This window comes from Brachionichthys hirsutus, chromosome 8 (assembly GCF_040956055.1).
Source record: "Brachionichthys hirsutus isolate HB-005 chromosome 8, CSIRO-AGI_Bhir_v1, whole genome shotgun sequence".
NCBI classification, from domain to species: domain Eukaryota; kingdom Metazoa; phylum Chordata; class Actinopteri; order Lophiiformes; family Brachionichthyidae; genus Brachionichthys; species Brachionichthys hirsutus.
In genome coordinates, this window is record NC_090904.1 from 4,692,817 (window position 1) to 4,712,854 (window position 20,038).

Consider the following 20,038-nt stretch of genomic DNA (forward strand, 5'->3'; position numbering starts at 1 on the left):
ATACAACAATAATGGTGAAGTAACGCAACGTCAGTGGAATCTGACTGAATTTCAGACCAAAGGCAGCTGACCTTCTTTGAAGACTTCAGGAATTATACATGTCATAAATTCATAATGTCACCTCCAAACTTTCTCCTCACATGTAAACATTTCATAGAAGTAAATGAGCTTGAAAATAACTCTGATGTCCTATATAAGTAGTTCCTGCATCAAACCAGAGAGAGTAATGACATTTTAAGACAAATATAATTAATTTCCTCACTAATTTGTCATCAGTAACAATCCTAGATTATTTTATGAAAAATAATATGGAGCAGACATTTTCCATTTCAGAGAATATTTAGACGATTAATTTCACCTGGTAATGAACACACTCCAAAAGACACATCTTTAGTAAACAACAGGACAAAAAGAAAGATGCGCAACAAAACAGCAGGCATTTTCAGAATGAACTAGTGAACTGAAGAGGGAGCAGTTAGCCAGCCAGATAAGAGGGAGGGTCACACTACCTCAGCGTTCACTGGGCCTCTCTCGCTTCTCTCCCTCTGACTCAGTGCTGCAACATGGTCCGTCCTCCAGTCAGGAGCCCTGAATACCAAGACCAGAAGAGGAAGACACGAGTGACGTCACGTTTCACACACCGAGTGACTCATCACTGCTGCTGTTACCGATGATGTAGCAGGGAGGGCGGCAGAAAGCTCGAACAGAGAATCTGCATCGCCCTGCTGCAGTATACTTTGATTTTGTACCTGATTATAAGGCTATACTTGGAGAAATTGTGAAACAATTAGGAGTTTCAAAGGAGCAACAACTTAACATTGCTTCGTTAGTAAAGCCAACGGTCAAAGACCAAAAGATTCCTCGTTTATTTTAATGCACATCAAGGAGAGGCAGCAACTCCTGGAATCCCGGCAATGCAAAGCTCGAACCAGCCTATATTTTTGATGCTTTTGATTGGAAAAGTATTGTAACAACTTAACTATTTAACACTATGCATGCAATTTTCTTTTGATGGACTAATAATCATCATAATTGGCTACCCTCTGGGAGATCTCTCATCGTGACTATTATTTTCTCTTGCCCTCACATCCTTCCTCTAATTTACATCATTGAACCCATCTTCTCAGCTAAGACAATAAACATGACCCAGAATCACAAATAGTTTTGGGAGGAATTCTCACTCGGCTTCTGAAGTCTTAAGCCCAATAGACACAGACAACACAGATGAATTATACTCTGTCCTAGAATCCTGTAACAGTCAATACAGGGGCCAACAGCTGCAAAACCAAAGTGTGCTTGTTGGAGGAAAGTTAAAAGGCATTAAATTCCATACACAAACATGTATGCAATGATCTATTTAAGCACAATTGCCAGATTGTACGCATGCAGCGTGCAACTCACGCAAGTCCCTGCTTGTATCTTTGTGCTGTGCTGTGCTGCAAGATCGATGAGATGAGTGAATAAACGAGGCAGGGATTTCCAGTGTGTGGAGAATCCAGGAAAAGCAACAGCAAAGGCGTCATCAGCATCAAACCATTCCACCGAGCAGGACACCCACATGGCTCAGCCCCCCTGCGTGTATGAGCCTGCCAGTCATTAGAACACAATACATCTCCGAGAAGATCCAAATGCCTGACAGTCCCGGAAATGATTTTCTTTTCCTCATCTCGGATTAGTCTACGATCTGAAGTGCCATGGCTGACTGAATTATTCTAGTGTAATGAATCAGAACGACCGCTTGTAAATAAAGCAGCTTTACCCAGTCTTTCCTTTTGCATCCACTCTCTCCTCTACACCCTCAGCGCTATTCTCAACACACACACACACATACACAAAGCAGCCCACGGGGTTGCCAAGGAGATGGTAACGTCATTCTCAACTGAATTGCTGCCATTTGTGTTGAACGAGTACAAGTGAGAATGGTATAGATACAGTTTATATCTAAACTAGAAAAGCACTCTGAGAGCGCAGACCTCCACTAAGCAGCTCATTCCTGTCCTAATCGGATTTACACCATCCACATGGCGATCTGGATCTCGGCAACAGATAGGATGAAAGCAAAGAATTGAGAGGAATTCTTCTCTGCGGGAGATGGTTAGATTTGTTAGCTCCAGATAAGAGTTTTAGCCTTTAGTTTTTATGTAAAATCTAATTGGGGAGATTAAATTAGCTAATAATAACAACAGGTGAATTGACATAGTTAAAGAAACACACACCTGGAGCCAAAATACATCTGGCTGTTGCCATTTGCCACAAATACATGAATTGGGTGACTTGAATTCTTATGGCAAGTAAATTTAAGCAATTATTTTATTATTATTTTATTTTAGCAATTAACTAAAAGCATTCTGGAATTTGAAAAATTGATGAGTTTTGCATTGCATACTATCTTGCAATACAAAGACGGGACAGGCGGACAGATTAATTTACCCTGGCTGTTCTGACTGACGCAGAAGAGGTAGGGTGCGAAAGGAGAGAGAATGAGCAATTCTTGTCATTTTATATTGATAATTTATCAAATTCCATGAGATATTTCTGTTCATTTTTTTTGTCTGAGGGGTTGTATGAACTATGAAGGTGAATGGACGAGTGGAACGCTCCACACCAAAATGACCTAGCAACGTACAAGCACAGACAGCAGCGGGACAGAAATATCAGCAGACCGATCTAATTAGGCTCCTCTGGATTCACCCATTTGACGTCACACAACCCATTTCACAACAACACGAAGTCTTCAGAGCTGCGGCTCCTGTGTGCAGCAACGGCAAAGTTTGTGCAAGCCCAGTGCCTGTATATCAGCTGCAGTGTGCATGCACAAGTGTTTGTCTATGTCAGAGAGGATTCCCCTTTGTGCTGGCTGGATGATCTCACAAGGGGAGGGGGCCAAGGGGCTGGCAGAACACGAAGGAAGGAACAGCCCAAAACGATTTGTGCTTCACACAATAATAATGTGCCTCACTGGCAAACAGGCAGACTCTCCGGAACACTGGATATATTATTATAGAAAAGTCACCTGTATTTTTCAGAAAATACAGCTGGGTGAGTTGATGGTAACGTACATGTTTTGAATAAATGAGACTTTATACACCAAGGAGGGGAAATCAATGACCAAATGCAGCCACATACATCTCTCTTCGTCATTCTCCTTCCCACCCAACATCTCTTGTTTCTGAGTGTTACGAGGATACCCCTTCCCGTCTTCCTCCCCCTCCACATCAACCCCTCCCACCAATACCTCTCTCTCTCTCTCTCTCTCTAAGTCAACGACAATTCATTCTGAGCTCTTAGACTTTCTGCCTCTCCTTTACTTCCTCTTTTAACATGTCTTCTCAAATCGTAAGACCTGCTGCTGACGCCATCCTCCTCCACTCAGCCAGCCCACTCAGTCCTGTGGGACGAGCTATGACTCATTCGCTCCCTCCTTCCCTGGTTACCTACCTACCTACCTTTTCTGCAGCTCTCTCCAACTCTCCCCCCTCCGTTACGCTCTACAGTTATCAAGTATGTATAATTTTCCGCTGTGTGGGGAGGGCCATGAGAGTATGAAGAGAGAGGAAATAAAAAGGATAAAAGTGAATGACAGAAGGATAAATGTTTGCCAAATAGTCACAATCTCCCTTCTGCACAATGAACAAATGGCAGTGGAGGGGAAACAAGATCCTGATCGTGTATGCACTATTAATAAAAGGCAAAGGTGCTGGAATGTGGGTGGAGGAAACATATACCACCCACATAGTACAACATTTACAGAGTAAATTAGCATTATGAGATAAGTACTTTAATATTCATTGAAGCAAATGGAAGAAATATCTGAAATCAAGATGAATTTTTTTTTTTAACCAACAAACAATAGCCATGAACCTTAACTTGACATTATATCAGATTTAGAAACGTTATGTGAAAGAAATACGATGAAATCGCATTTCCTGTACGTACTGGATTTCAGTGACAACGGAGAAAAAAATTAAAGCAAGAATTCTGGACAGTCAGCTAAGGGATCCAGAAGAACAAAGAGACATTTTGGGGTTTACAATAAATTAACAGTTATTTACAGACTTTTTTGGATTGAAAGAAAATCTTATTTAAAAAAAACAAAACACTGACAATATTTATTTCAAACATTAAATAACAGAGACATCCCTGCCCTTTGATCTAGTTGTATTTCCCCCATCAATAGCTGATGTAATTTCCTTAACTAGGAGAATCCTTGTGTTGAGTGTGTTCCTGCACTCAGCGATGGCTTTCACCAGGGATAATGGTGCAACAGAGAGACAGCTTTTCATTGTAGGGAGACGTCGTGCTCATAACAGAGCACAGGAGTCACTCTTCTCATTTGGCATTCTCAGTTGTAGGTAATGAAGCATTTCATTTGGTCATTTTATTTCACCTGGAGCTACAATTTCTGGTAGAGAGCCAGAGCGATAGGAAAGGGTTGGTGAATGTGACCTGATGAGTATAAAAGTATATACAGTGTTGGCATGAGTCCATAAAATTATACGTTTGTCTTCAAAGAAAAGCTCCTGACAACTTATGATCACATACATGGATAGTGTCTTCAATACGTGTTCAAATTCCAAAATGTCCATGTAAATAAGCTGAAATTGTATTTTTTGTTTGAGTTTTGTAATAACGTAGAATATTACTTCCCACATAAAACGTGTAGGGATGAACACCAAAGATAATGTAATTTTCAAATAGCACAGTACTATGTAACAAGTGTATTTAATTTGAATATTGGTTTTGCTTAAGATCCATGACAGTCACACTGTGAGTGTGTCTGTGTGTGTATAGATGTGTGTGTTAGACTGTGGAGGACAGCACAGGAGAAAAACAGAAATAGGACAAATAAGAGAGAAGAGAGAAAGATGGAGGAGCTAGGGGTGGCTAGTGAGACAGGAAGAGAAGAAAAACTTCTCAATGATGAAACAATCTGTGCTGTTTAGCGATTGGACCAGACTTCAACCAATGGGAGGACCAGCTCCATGGCAACCGGCTCTGTCACCTAGAGAAAAGGAGCCATTCCCTTAACACCCCCATATTTTTCTCTGCCTATCATTCACAGCCCTCCTCTTTCCCCCCCCAATTACAAGACCTGGTGCATTTATCACTGGGTAAACAGAACTAAAACAGCAAACGGACTGACATACACAAAGCACGCAGGAGTGAGTCCCATGTGATGCATGTAGCATAAAAACACAGCTCAATTACACAGACATGAACACGTAACCAAGCAAGGCTTGCAAATGTACGCTCAGGCACACAGACTTAGCTGGCGTTACATACTGATCAGAATACGAGTCATCTTCACACGCAGTTACTTTAATTAAACCGACTGCTGATGACTTCCTTCACACACTTGACGCATACTGTTATGGTCCATGTTGCCACGATGACACATGAACAGACTGCCAGAATCAGGAAGTGACCCCTAGCACAGCGAAATGACCATTCCCTTAGACGTAAAATACGTATACAAAGAAGTTAGCATACATGAAAGTGCATCATTCCACAGTATTGAGTCGACTAACTTTACAAACTAAATTGCAGTGGGTGACATAACTCATCTTGCACAGTGACAATATTGTTTTTCAGCTCTGTGAGGTTAATGCCAAGTTTGGTTGAACTCAAACTTTCTACAATCCTTAGCTAAGCTGTGTTCTTAAAATACTTGGGCAACAAGCCAATCATTAATCAAGAAATCAGATAAACTAATTTATCTAAACGTTGGCCCATGTTGCTTGTTTGTCTAATGGTCCGTTTAGCAAACAGCGCCATAAATGTACATTAAAAATAACACTGAATGGTTAAATAGACTGCACTTATGCAGCACCTTTGTGTTGACGGTTTTATTACACAAGTCAGCATTTGTCCCTTCACATAAAAAGTAATGAATTTAGTTTCGGCTCCATTTCCAGAGGCGTTAGTACTGGCACCTTTTTGCTTGTAGCTGCATCCATCTCTCTGGAAACTTCAACAACTAGGTATGATTGTTTTTACAGATGTCAATTCTGCTGCTTCAAGGTTGGACTGGCCTCATCTGCATTTTTTGTTGCCATTTCCTTGTCAGCTGGAGAAATTCCAGTAAATTAGTCTGGTGACTTCAAAGAGAAATATCACACACACGCACACACACACACACACACACACACAAAATAACACAGCTATAGACCCTGATGTGATTAGATAAGAGCCAAGGATCAAACCTGTGCATGCATCGATCTGGTGATGACTCCAGATCCACCAATGTGGATGCATGTAACTCCGGTGGGGGTGTGGCCCTGCGATGAACTGGTGACTTATCCTGGGCATACACCATCTCTCACCCGTAGTCAGCTGGAATAGGCTTCAGCGTAACCCGCGACCTGGATAAGCACCTGAAGACGAATGTCTTCTTTTCAAGAAGATGAAAGAATGTGGATGCAGTCTACTTGTCACACCAAGACAAATATCTTATAGATCTGAACTAATAGCGTGTGTGGTTTCAGCTTGATCTGCCGAGCTGGCAATAAACCCACGCACACACGGCGCGATGACTCCACGCTTCGCCCAGACGACCGAGCGTCACCCGATCTCCAAGGGAGAGCCCAGCCAGCCTACGGAGGAAGCTCATTTCAGCCGCTTGTACCCTTGACCTTGTTCTTTCGGTCACTACCCAAAGCTCGTGACCACAGGTCAGGGTAGGAACGGAGATCGACCGGTAAATGGAGAGCCTCGCCTTTCGGCTCAGCTTCCTCGTCACCATGATGGCGAAGAGAGCGAAGGCACGGGGACGCACGCACGCATGTACATCTCGTGCATGTTGTGCACGTTCCCCCAGCTTGACGTCAAGCCGAGGGGGATTTCTTCCAGACGCGTTTCAGTAGGTGATCACAGACCTAAGCAAAATACGAATGATTGACTGGAGTTGGGGTTGATAAGGACCCAAAATCACCATAACAGTGTAGAAACATGGGAAAAGTGAGTTTTTCAGAATATGGGACCTTTAAATCATCATCAGAAATCACATGGGGTGCGCTCCATAAGCGAGTAAGACATTACGTCAACAAATCAACACACCGCAATACAATTTTTGTTTTTACTTTATTAATAATTGCACCGGTATTAGTGTGGACTGTACGATATGGCCCACCCCTAGTGGATGGACATGCTGACGGTTATATTTCACACCCCGAAATGTTTAGTCTTTGTATAAAAGGGGTTTATAAACACACATAGCTGCAACCACAATTATGCTAATCCTTCAATCCTGAGCAAACTAAACTAAATAAGTAAGCAAAATCAGATTAACAAAAACAAGGTGCTGGTTTATGCACAAACATTCAGTAATGTATAAAAATACGGCCGCACTGCACCAATTTTATTACACAAGAGAATGGACTAAAGAATGAGTCGTGGGCAAAACAGTTAGCTTATGTTGTTCAGCTATTCATGTAATGCAGGCAAGGCACAAACGTGTACTTAATGACATTAAACAGAACACAGCCTTAGCAATCTGACAGCAAACGAGCAGCTTTCATCCAATGGGGACGTAGTTCTTGCATTTTAAATTAGTGATTGCTTAGTGCAAATGAGGGATCCATGTCATTTTATAAACCAACATCAAGCTAGTCCAATTAGGTTCACTGCTTTGGATACAGACGCTTCTTGTTATATTCAAAAGCTGAAATATGCATGTGCGTACGCGCGCGCACACACACACACACACACACACACGCACGCACACACACACACAAGGCAGTCATTGTATATACTACCCATTTTAACACGAGAGCGATCGGGCTGGGTGAACACAACGAAAAACAGGGCGAGGTGATGAGGAGCATTGTGGATCTGATTTAGCCAGGTTATAACATAACCGGAAGAGAGATGAAAAAAGGTCTTCCAAACCCGAAACAGTGCTGAGGCCACGAGGACGGCTTGCTATTTATAGCAATAATATTTTTTATTCAAGAGGGTTTTGCTGTTGTGCTTTCTCTCATGCTTCCGCTGCCTCTCTCTCTATTCTCTTTATTGTTGCATACTGTTTCGCAAATAAAGGAGGAGAACACGGAGGGATAGGGAGTGTAAATCCATATAGTCTTCTGATTTCTAAAAACAAATGCATTCATAAACGGTCTCACTGAAACACATTAATAGCCATCCTCACATCAGGGTCTCACATCCCACATGCAGGCTTATGTAAGCTATGTTGTCCATCCCCCACAGTATGACATTATTGAGGAGCAATACCTACTTCTCAGCGATTCGCCACCTACATCTACCCCTCTCCCTCCCGGTTGGAGGGAATTCCTCATTACCTCAGTTTTTGCCTCGCTAAACACACGTTGTAAACGGCCGTACAAAAACATAATGGACCACTAGTTGCACAATTTTCAATAAACTCATTGCAAATTAGATAATTAGCATCATTCATCTTACTCAATATGTATATTAATCACTATGGTTCTTGTTTCAGCTGGCTCATACAAGCATAATGATAAGAATTATACAAGCAGTAAAAATAACCTCACTAATAATATAATTATACCACAAGAAAACTGCAATTAAGTGCTAAAGGAACTCTATGAAGAGCAACAATAGAGACTTTTCTAATGTGGCAATAGCTGTTAGCAAGTTAAAATGCATCACAGCCATCTCTCACCAACAAATTACCAACAACAACATGCAAATATGCACAGACACGTACATACACAGCACATGCTTACTGTATTTAGAGTTTAGCTCAACGGATCTTCGGCCAAGTTGGATCAAGTGTCTCACAGATAAACACACAATATCAAAGGAAGGAGAAGAAGCAGCGGCGGCAGGAGGAGCAGCTCTGGACCAAAACTATGCTGACACGACTTTTGGCTGGTTAACTACTACAAACGAAAGAATGCCATTTCCAGTAGCATGTAAATAGCATTGAGGCTTCAGCCCTCAGATTGTCAGATCAAGTTTCAGTGATGTTTACCTCTTTCACTCCTTTCAGCTCATTCTAATTCTGTCTTCGTGCTTGTTCTGTTCCCCTCCTAGCTTTAAGTCCTAACAGGTCGATTCTTTTAATGGGTTGCATGAAAATGGACAGAAATCCCTTTTTCGATGGCATCTTCTTTTTTCTGAATGAAGCACAAGAATTAAAGGGAAACAGAAAGCCTTCCTTGCTGGTGGGCTCCGTCTCTCCCTGATGCTCTTACACTATCATGCGCAGTTTTACACTGTTCCCTTCTCCGCCAACCCTCCCTTTTGTGGATTCTCTCTCTTCTCTCTCTCTCTTACATATCTTGTTTGCTCTCTTGCTGAGTAGCAAGGTAATTGCAATGACAGCCAACCCAAAGCTCACAAGAAGCCCAGCTGTATAAAGGGCTGCTTGGATAAGCCTGTATGTCACCGTTGTTACCCTCGCCGAAGAGGAGGCGAGGGTATTGCAATTGGGTGCGTTTGTTTGTTTGTCTGTCTGTCTGTTTGTCTGTCCGAGCGCATAAGTCAAAAAATAGTAACCCAATCAACTTGAAAATTTTTACACAAGCAAGGTTCTGTCCGTGGCTCGGTCCTCCCCGAGAATGGCGTTGATCCGGATCTGGATCCAGATTCTACGTCTGGAATCGTGCCTGTGCTGTAAACTGCCACTTTAAGAGGGAGGGACACGAATGGCATGATGGGAAAAAGAGTCCAGAAGGAGTCTTGTAGTACGTTCCGGAGCAGCAAGCTAGAGCAGGTTTGGCCCCTCTGATCCGGAAGCCCTGTTTACTGTCTCACAAGATCCAATAGCCGATTGGAGGCGAGGGTCTGCAATCTCTGATTGTCGTTTTCTAGTTTTCCTTACAATGCCCACCCAATCAACATGACCTCCAGTCCCCCAAAAAAGAAAGCCACAGAAATACTTACAGAATTGGCGCGCTTTCATTTCATTTCAGCAGAAAATGAGCATCTTTGTGCGTTTTGCTGTCCTGATCAATGCCTTGACTGCTCTGATGTTACTATTGAGGGCGTGGCTTATCCATGTTTCAATCAGAGACAGGTTGAGTGACAGTAGCCCAGGTTAAGGTAATGTTCTCCTTTCAGTCTATTGGCAGACCGCAAACAGCTTAGGTTGCATAATGTCACCTGCTTCTCACATATCACAATAGAGAACCATCAAGGGATAGATGCAATACATATGATGCGATTCATTTTATTTAGTGGACTTTTATACACCATCATTTTTGGTTGTTTTCATCAAGCTAAAGCACTTTCTGAGATGGTGTCATGTATTACATTCATTTTTCTTTTTAAAATATATGATTTACCAATGTATGGTAACTGGACTGATGACACTGAGTAGCTCTACAATCACCTCAGGAGATGGGGGATTACGCAATCTGAAATGAGCCACTCACTAACATTTGTAATCATCAGAACATCAGACTGAAACAAAATAATGTGGTCTAGATGTTGGGAGGGAAACCAACTCCAAAACGCACATGTTGTACATCAGCATAAAACAGTCTGTGTCCTCTGTGCACTCCCATCAACAGTGCAGCTATAAGCGTGGTGCTAAAGCTTAGGCCCACATATTTCTGGTAGTTGGACAGGGTGGAGGCGCGTGACTGAACATGACGCTGTGTTTTTAAGGACAGTTTTGAGCATACACATTGAGTTTAAGTACCGGTATTACTTAAACTGATCAAATGCGGCTTATGGAATGATGCGGCTCATTTATGGATTTTACAGACAAAAAAAGCAAACAGGTCACAGTGAACCAATGAAACTATGTGAATTACATCATTATTCAGATCAGCCATTGTGTACATCACTGATTTGGGATGCTGGGACCTAACATGGGATCTGTATCCCTGTAAAAGCACCATGGAATCTGTGAGTTCCAATCTTCCACTAAATGATAGAGAAAATATTATAATTGTAGAAAAGGCAACACTGCTCTTCAGCTTTGGGATAGAGATGTTCATGTTTACTTGCCTTGATTTAATATTTTTTGGGCAGACAGGTGACCTTCTATTCCTACATTGCAAACTTAAGTTAAATGACACTGCAAACCTTGCACAGTCACGGAAATAGGGTGTCTCTGGTTGACCATGTGACTGGGATAAAGGGGATGGCGTGCACTAATGCCACCTAATGCGTTAAACTAAGTCCAAAAGCTTCATCTTCATTTGGACAGCCAGGTAGCGTCTTTTACGGGACAGTAAGGGGAGAGAGAGGATTTCCAAAGCACGGGACAGAGAGGGGAGGAGCTGAGAAAGAGAACACAATCTCTTGACGCTACGCTACAGTCTCTGCAAGCAGTATGTTGTATGAATGGGGGGGGGGGGGGGGGGGGAACCTGGAATTTTTGGCATTTGGACTGAAAACATACAAACTGGCCAAAATACAATACAACATTCAAACACAATTTTACAATAGTTAAATGTACATGAGCATGAAAAACTAACAGAAGAGAAATACTCACAATCCCTATTTGGACTCTATAATGAGAAACCATCACGTGTTGAAATGTATTTCACTCGACACATGATGAATTTTGAATATATGCCCTTTCTTTTAGCTCCTTGAACTGTCATGCAAAAATCCTCCCAGCTTTGCAACAATCACAGTGAAGTCAGGCAGGGAGCAGTACCCAATCTGAAGCCTGATTTACTGCCATGCAACCAGTCGCCTCCCTTCTGATCAATAATTTACATCAAAGAAAGCAATGAAGGAAAGATACGAAAACAGATGATTTGAGAAACAGTGAAAGAGCAAGACATCAATAGAAAGAGGGCTCGGAAAACAGAGGGAATAGATGAGAGGAAATGGATGTAGAAACAGAAAGAAACGGGAGTAGCTAACAGAGGAGGGAGATAGCAGCAGCAGTAACAGCACCAGGCTTGGTGCTCCGGCAGAGATCTATAAATAGCTCTTCAAATCTCTCTAGAAAAAACACTCTTCTGCTGCTGCAAACAGATATCCAGAGACTGGTGAAGAAATAGATATCAGGCTGACAAAACCCAATGATTTATTTGATAATCTGCAACTATCTCAATCACATCAGCCCATAACACTGTATATATATATATATATATATATATATAAACAAATAGATATATATTTTCATTAACCATCTTGCCTCATAAATATTTGATTGCAGAGGGTGAAAACAATACAAGCAAGAACCTCCAACACATAAAACCACACGATCTGCCGGCATATGAATAAAGAACGCCGTTACCCACACATCCTGCAAACCAAAGAGATTAACAGGCACAAATCTCTTAAACGATTCTTGCTCTCGTCAACTAATAGTGAGACTGACTGTAAATGTAAATTAGACAACCAATCTACTGAAACTTCAAAATGGCACAATTAGTTTCCATGACGATTTGCAGGTTGCAGATGAAAAAAGGAGAAACACGGTGATATGGAGCCAGGATACGCCCTCTTCTCATTGCCGACCTTGGCAACAGAAGACTGTTGGATTCAGTAACTCACTACAATCAAAATCACACTTTTACGATGATGACACTGCCCTTACACCAGCATACATACTCAATATTGCATTGTTCACGTTATGTGCACAGAAAAGCCCTTTACTGGGGTCTCACCTAAAGAATCACCAAGCATACCAGTTCTTTAAACAGTGTTAAAGCCATTCAGAGAACGTACCTTGCTTTACTTGTCCATAATATCACACTGGAGAAAGTTCACAACTATTTCTAAACAACTTTCAACATCAAATATGACTAAACATGCCACTTGCCAATTATCTGTATTACAAGAAAGGCCAATACCAATTGATATGAATATTTATGCTTTCCGACACACATGCTGTTTTCCCAGAGCAGATGTTTGACTCACAGCTCCAACAGTCTGTGCTGTGATCCCACCTAAACTTGACACAACAGTTTTGCCATCTATTTTCAGCCGAGTGTAAAAACATAGCACTAAAGTAAAGATACAGGGACTGGCAACCATTTCACGAGCAGTTGTTTCAAAAGCTAATCTCTTATGTGAATTCTCCCCTAACTATATATTGAATTAGGGCACAAAATCGTGACGAGTTTGTTGAGTTTCCTTTCTCCTGAGATAAGGAATCTCTCAGTGAGCAAAAGGCCTAGAACAAAGGTTAGATACCTTAATCAGATGAGGGGCAAAGAAGCCTTCAAAAGCAAACACAATACGAATTTTGGCAATCCAGTGCATTAAGCACAGCGGAGGCCATGCTTTCTATATTAGCTAGGAAGAAACAAGGATATATAATCATATCGCAAGGAAAACAAGTCATTAATGTCCACAAACCATGGGTCGGCAACTTTTAACGTGTTGCTACAGCTACATCTTGTTCGCCATCGTTTCGAACGTCAGCGAACAAAACACATACACAACACCATATGATTGATGATATGGCCGCGGAAAACCAATGTGCAATTATTTCAGTGCAATTATTCCAAAAAGCTAACGCAAGCACTTCATTTACAGTCACGCGTCCATTCATCGCCTTCCATGTCCATCTCGTGTCGTGCATGGAGAACGCAGACTTTAAAGATGGTGCTTGCAGCTGCGTTACAAATGCATCTAGAGACCATTCATCGCTGATTGCAAGTTATCTCGAGTTATCGAAAATGTTCAAAACTCACCGTTTTGCCGGCGGTGTGGCGAAAGCTTCAGGCTGTGTCTGTAGAGAAGAGATCGTAACACGGTGAAAGCAAGGAATTGAGGAGCCGACTTAAAACACTGGCTTGCCCACACGCTAACAATAGCTAGCTCAAGGAATTAGCTTGTTCCCTCTGGCAAGTATAATTAGCCACCTAGCTAATCTTAGCCCGCTAGCGAGCCGTTTCTGTTAAGTTTACATTAGCCAACCAACGTTAATAAATCTAGCGCATACATATTATTTAATCACTTAACAATATACCTTTGTTTCACCAATATGGCGATCCCTATTTATAATTCGTAATAGCACTGTCAGGACACACAATTGAAGGCGCTAACTGGTTGTGTTAGCTAGCTCTCCGAATGACTTACCAGTGCTAATGGTGCTACTAGCTTTAGACGCTTCACTGCGACCCCGACTGTCAAAATAGCGCCGCGTGAGGGTACAGCGGCGTGGACGCTACTGATAGCTAGCAAGCGTTAAGTAGCAAGGCGGTCGTATCCGCTGCAGGAATACCGCTGAATAACATCAAACGTTAAAGAATAAAAGTACACAAATAAAAGAAAAAAAGAAATAAAACACTATTCCCCCTTCGCGGCTCCGGCTAGGTGTGTGTGTCAGCGGCGTACTTCACAGTCGCAGAGAGGCGTTCAGGGCACAGTTAACTTGGGTATGATTCATCAAACGTCACTGCCCACAACATCAAACGCAGAGAGATATTTTCGGGCAACACTGGTAAACTCCTTCATTGTTTGTTTTCACTGTTATATAATATATCAATTAGAAATCGATATAAGTCCAATATTAAACGAATCTTTTTCTCCACCTGTCTGACAGAAATTATGTCACATTCGTGATGTTGTGGCTGCTGGCAATCATTCATTTCCGAACTTTTGATTTCTACTGATTTCTATTTCTATTTTCTCCATTTTGCAAAGGTGTACACACATTTGTTGTAGTTCCTAAAATTCTCCACATGTCGGCAGGCAAATTCTTCTCATCTATTTTCAGGCTTCCTCGTTTTGAATTGCATTGTGAAACAAAATCTTTGCGACAAAATTCTTGCTCTTAGCCCCCCTTGAAGAGCCATGACACATAAAATCGAAGAGATTAAAATGTCCTTAAAGAAATACAGAAAATATATAGTCCTCTTTTATACTGGTGAATATTATCCAATGATAAATGAATAAAGTGCAGACTGGAAGTGCATTGATGCAATGTTTGTGTCACAAAGAAAAAAGAAAACCAGTAAGAGCATGATAGTGTATATTCATGTATTCTTTTAACACATTTAGCCTGAACACAAAGATTACAACAAGTAGTGTGTGTATTTTAATTACTTAAACACATTGTTTAGTTCAGGTTCTGAGTAAACAGAAGTGTACAGTTTGACACATGCTTCATATTGAGGGATGTAAGATCAAAAGTTCTACAATTACATTACAACAATACAAAAATTGATGGACACGTTACACACTGTTAAACATTATGCAGAAATAGATTTAAAATCATTTCAAAGCACATTTCATTTCCTGGTGTGAAATGATGTCGGGATCTCAGAGTAGTTCTGAGGCTGGATTTAAACCAGCATGTTATTGTTCTGGAAAACTTTGATGTAAACTGTAAAAAAAAAATTAAAGCACTTTCAGGGAATGGAATGATTTTACAGGGATATACAGTTAACATCAATGTGAAAAGCAAAACCTCATGGGATAGTAAAAGAAAAGTGTTAGAATTAAAATCTGCTCAGTTTTAAGGACCACAGCTGCATTGATAAGGCAACCTCCACTGACAATATGAGTCACCATTCTTATTCTCACATTGTCAAAATGTTAGGAAATCACACATTATCCTCATCCACGTATTTGAAGGTTGGTGATTAGCTCGCTGGCCCTTGCAGCTCACACGCTGCATCGGTGTGTGAGTGAGTGTGTGAATAATATCACTCCTGATATGCAGCTGCTTCCTTACTGTAACATGCATGGCAGCCTCTGTTAAATGCTGAAGCAGGTAGCACTGTTACCTCACAGCAAGAAGGTCCCGGGTGCGATTCCTACCTGTGGCATATCTGTGTGGAGTTTGCTTGTTCTTCCCGTGTCTCTGTCCAGAAGCATGCATCTTAGGTTAACAACATGCTAAATTGTCCATAGGTGTGAATGTGAGCATGGTTGAGTGTTTGTCTATGTGTGGTCGCGCAATGGGCTGGCGACTCTTCCAGGGTGTCGCCAGAACCAGCGACCCATATTTAAGGTAAGCGACTGAAGAGGAGACGAATGAATGAATGCCAGAATGAATGTTGTGAAGCACTTTGTGAGGAAAATCACAGTAGAAGAATGCTAAATACATTTAGCATTAAAAAAAAAAGGAGTACAGAATACACTTATTCTTTAATTATTCTGAACATACACTGCAGAATCAAATACAGAGCTTTACAGCCAAAAGTGTGACCAGTGCGTATTTACAGCTACAGTAATAAACTGTACACTGTACAGAGGTTGGAAATAGTATAGTGCAAATACGTTGTTACTGTACTTAGGTAGAGTTTTTGAGAACTTGTACTTTGCTTCGGTATTTGTTTATTTATTTATTTATTTTATTTGCTTAGTGTTTACATTTTCAAAACCACTTTTGGAAATCAATTTTCTTCCGCATCATTGTTTGTTTCCTCAATATCCCAACACAACATGTAATAAAACAACATGTTAAAGAAATTCGACCATGAAGAAAACTTGTCCTGAGTCCTGACACATTGGTTATTCTCAGCTTGTTCTCACCTTCATGGCCAGCCAGTTAATTTAATTCATGTTATGTTAAAGTCATGCGTTTCAGTTAGATTTGCTCAACAGCCAGTAGAATTGTCTTCCAAAGGGCTACTTTGAGTTTGAGCACGTGTTCTAACTTTTACACGATTGAATAAGTTGAATCAATACTTGTACTTGAGCAAACAATGTGCCACCTCTAACTGTATATTTATTTCTAGTGAAATAAGGTAAAAAAAAAAATACATTAAGAAACGACTTTTTTATTATTACAATACTTTGCAGGTGAAGTTGCTTCCAGTTACAGAGTATATTCAGCACATTACTTTTAAAGTGCATATTACAGAACTAGTCATTAGCTCTCATCAGACACTCCTCTACGCCGCCCTGCAAATTACTATCTTACAGAAACAGTGAATCACAGTGCCATCAATCAAACGATGTCAAATATCGATAAGATGGTTGTCATATACACTCATATACAAACTTGTGCGGGCGAATGTTTGGCAGTGAGTCATGTATTTTATTCTCCTTAAACACCCCACACACACACACACACCACCACCACCAACTTTCCTTTTCACGCACAGGCACACACGCACGCGCGCACAGAAGCAAGGATTTTTCTGTCACCTCCGCCAGGGAACGTGAAGGGACGTGTCCAAATACCAAAGTCCTCGCCTCGCAGCCTCGAGCACGATTCTTGGGGTTAAAGAGCGATGACATTCAGCTCCAACCAGCAAGACCCGGACGATGAGAGGACCAGACACCGGAAACGTCCAAGTTGCAGACGGACTCATGGCGACGCAATTAAGCACAGTTTCACCCTGTAATTAAGAAATTATGTGCTAAGGAAGGACTTTCAAGGGCTTTTTGAAATGCTCTTCTTAGACAGGATGTTTGACTGTACTTGTACTGTAATACATGCTACTGTTTGACTGTACTTGTACTCTAACATTCTATCTAATAAATATATTCATCATCATCCTGAAAGTCGCTTTCAAATGGACATGTTTGTGAATGCGCAGCAGACGCGCTGTTTGCCAGAAGCTTTGTTGATTCTGTGTGCCAGTCCGTCATCCCATCCATGTGCACGTTTGGGTGCTTGTTTAGTGTGTGTGTGTGTGTGTGTGTGTGTGTGTGTGTGTGTGTGTGTGTGTGCGTGTGTGCGTGTGTGAGAGAGAGCAGGACGAGACGTGACTTTGTGACTAATTTCCTCGATGCCCCGATGCGCTTATTGGTGCGTCCCTCCAACGTGTCACCAGTTTCGCTGGATTGCTCACCAGGAGGTGAAAACATCAGTCATTCCTCTCAACTCCAGGCTTCACGGCGGCTTCCATCGACCACAACGATGCGTTTATTTAACTTGAAGTGTGGGATGGCGCTGCCTTTTGCGTTGCCAACGCTCCTCGTTGTGGCGCCTTTCTTTTTGAGAGGGCTGGGTACAGTCTGTGGATCTCCAGGCTGCGCGTCTTGTGGATTGCCGGCGATGCGGAGAGACGCCGAGCAAAGGTTGATGCAAGAAATCGCCAAGCAGCAAATTTTGGACAAGCTGAACCTGAAAGAAAGACCAAACATCACTCAGACGTTGCCCAGGGAGGCGCTCCTCACCGCTCTGCGCAAACTGCACTCGGGGCGCGTCAAACAGGATGGGACTCTGGAACTAGAAAACCATTTGGGCCAACCGACTAGAGATCAAGGCTATGAAATAGTGAGCTTTGCGGACATAAGTATGTTTTCTATTCATTTGTCTCACTGTCAATTTGTTTTCGAGGGCGCTTTAAGCGCATCTGTGTGAAAAAGACGCAATTTAAATCAGCTTTTACGCGTGCGTGTTGACGGCGTCGGTTTGTTGTGCTGTTGCGTAAAGTGTGGCAAATGGTTATGATATCAGCATTTAGTCATGAATATTTTAAACTTCACAGCATGTCTGTAGGTTTTACTATAAGATGAGAACAACGCCCGATGGCGTAATAAGATCGACTTGATCGTTTGTTACTTTAATAAAGTAAATCTATAAAGATTTAGTGGATTTTAAAATCGATTCCAGATTTGTTGGCGTAACACTGGTGGAATTGTGTGAAATCACCAAGATGTAAACTTAATTTGCTGTTCTTAAATTGTCATTTATTCACAGATGAGACAGCGGATGGTGATGAGTCTCCGCTCAGCCTTACCTTCCAGTTTCAGCAGGAGCGTGGCCAAAGCATTCAGGTCCTCCAGTCTTCTCTGTGGATCTACGTCCACTCCTCCAAGGACCCTCACAGAGACTCCCGCCTCTCTGCACAGGTCTTCCTCTCTGCAGACGGTGGGGCATCGGACTCGAACCGCACACAGGTAATACAAAAGATGCTGGAGGTCCGGGAGAGCAACTGGCACACCTTCACCGTCACACGCACCTTGCAGGCCTTCCTGGATGGCAGCCAGCAGCGGCTGAGACTGGAAGTCAGCTGCAACGAAGATGGGAAGAACCTTTGCTCTCTAGATGCCTCGTCTGACAACCCCCATCAGCCATTCATGTTGGCCCAGGTGCGTGTTCGTGACCCCCACTCCAAACATTCTGTCAGGAAGCGCGCGCTGCGCTGCGGTGACGACGTCACCGTGTGTTGCAAGAGAGACTTCTACATCAAGTTCAAGGACATCCAGTGGCACGACTGGATCATTGCGCCTGAAGGTTACCACATGAATTACTGCATGGGCCAGTGCCCCCAACATCTGTCTGGATCCCCAGGCATCGCATCCTCGTTCCACGCCACCGTCTTCAGCCAGCTGAAAGTCAACGGCATTGACACAGCCGCATCCTCGTGCTGCGTCCCCACTGAGCGTCGGCCGCTCTCCATGGTGTACTTCAACTCTCAGCACAGCATTGTCAAAACGGATGTCCCCGACATGATAGTGGAGTCCTGTGGGTGTACATAGAGGAAATTTGATTGTAGTATTTTTATTTTTTTGTTATGGAAGATGTTAAGAACCATCGTGTGTATTCTTGACAGACAGGAAGACACACATTGTTGTGATCAGGGGACTTCTCTGTCTGAATGAGTTAGATTTGGGGAAATAGCAGGCACAAAGGAAAAGAGAATATTATAGGATAAGTTTGTCCCATGCCTCTCAGGTATTTTCTAGAAATAGATACAAAATTCAATAACCAGATTTCTTGTATTATATATTAAGAAATTACGGTGTTTGTTATTCATTCAAATTTTCTCTTGATATTATAAGATCCAGGATGAAAATACTGAAAGGCTATGAGTGAGTCGCTGTAAGATTACCCAGAGATTGAATACAGATATTCATTTACATATTTAAGCAATCACATATAAGGCAGCAGGCGCAACAAAAAAGATTCATCTTAAACATCTATAGTGATGCTGAGCAGATAGGGACAGGGCTGATTTTTTGGGGCGGGTCTCAGAAAGAGATTCCTTTAAAGTCTGTGCTGTGGTTTAAATTTTATTGCTGCAATATTTTTATTGTTTTGTTTTGTTTCAATAATAGGTTATTTATTATGTCTGTCATAATTACTGCTGGGATTCAGTTCAAAGGATTTATGGTTTTCAGAAAATTTGAGGAAGAGCTGTTTCATGAAAGAGTCACAGTGTCCACAAAAATATATTCCCTGAAAAGTCGAACTAAATGCGTCAATTTTCAAGGATTGAAAAATTACATA

At 41.9% G+C, this 20,038-nt stretch overlaps 1 protein-coding gene across 1 annotated transcript; it reads left to right on the top strand.

The window, feature by feature from the left end:
• Positions 1-17,719: 17,719 nt before the first annotated feature.
• On the top strand, positions 17,720-19,287 carry LOC137898856 (inhibin beta B chain). The gene is made up of 2 exons (XM_068742908.1): positions 17,720-18,098; positions 18,506-19,287. Exons 1-2 carry the CDS (start codon positions 17,720-17,722, stop codon positions 19,285-19,287), a joined length of 1,161 nt encoding a protein of 386 aa, XP_068599009.1.
• The last annotated feature ends 751 nt before the right edge of the window (positions 19,288-20,038 follow it).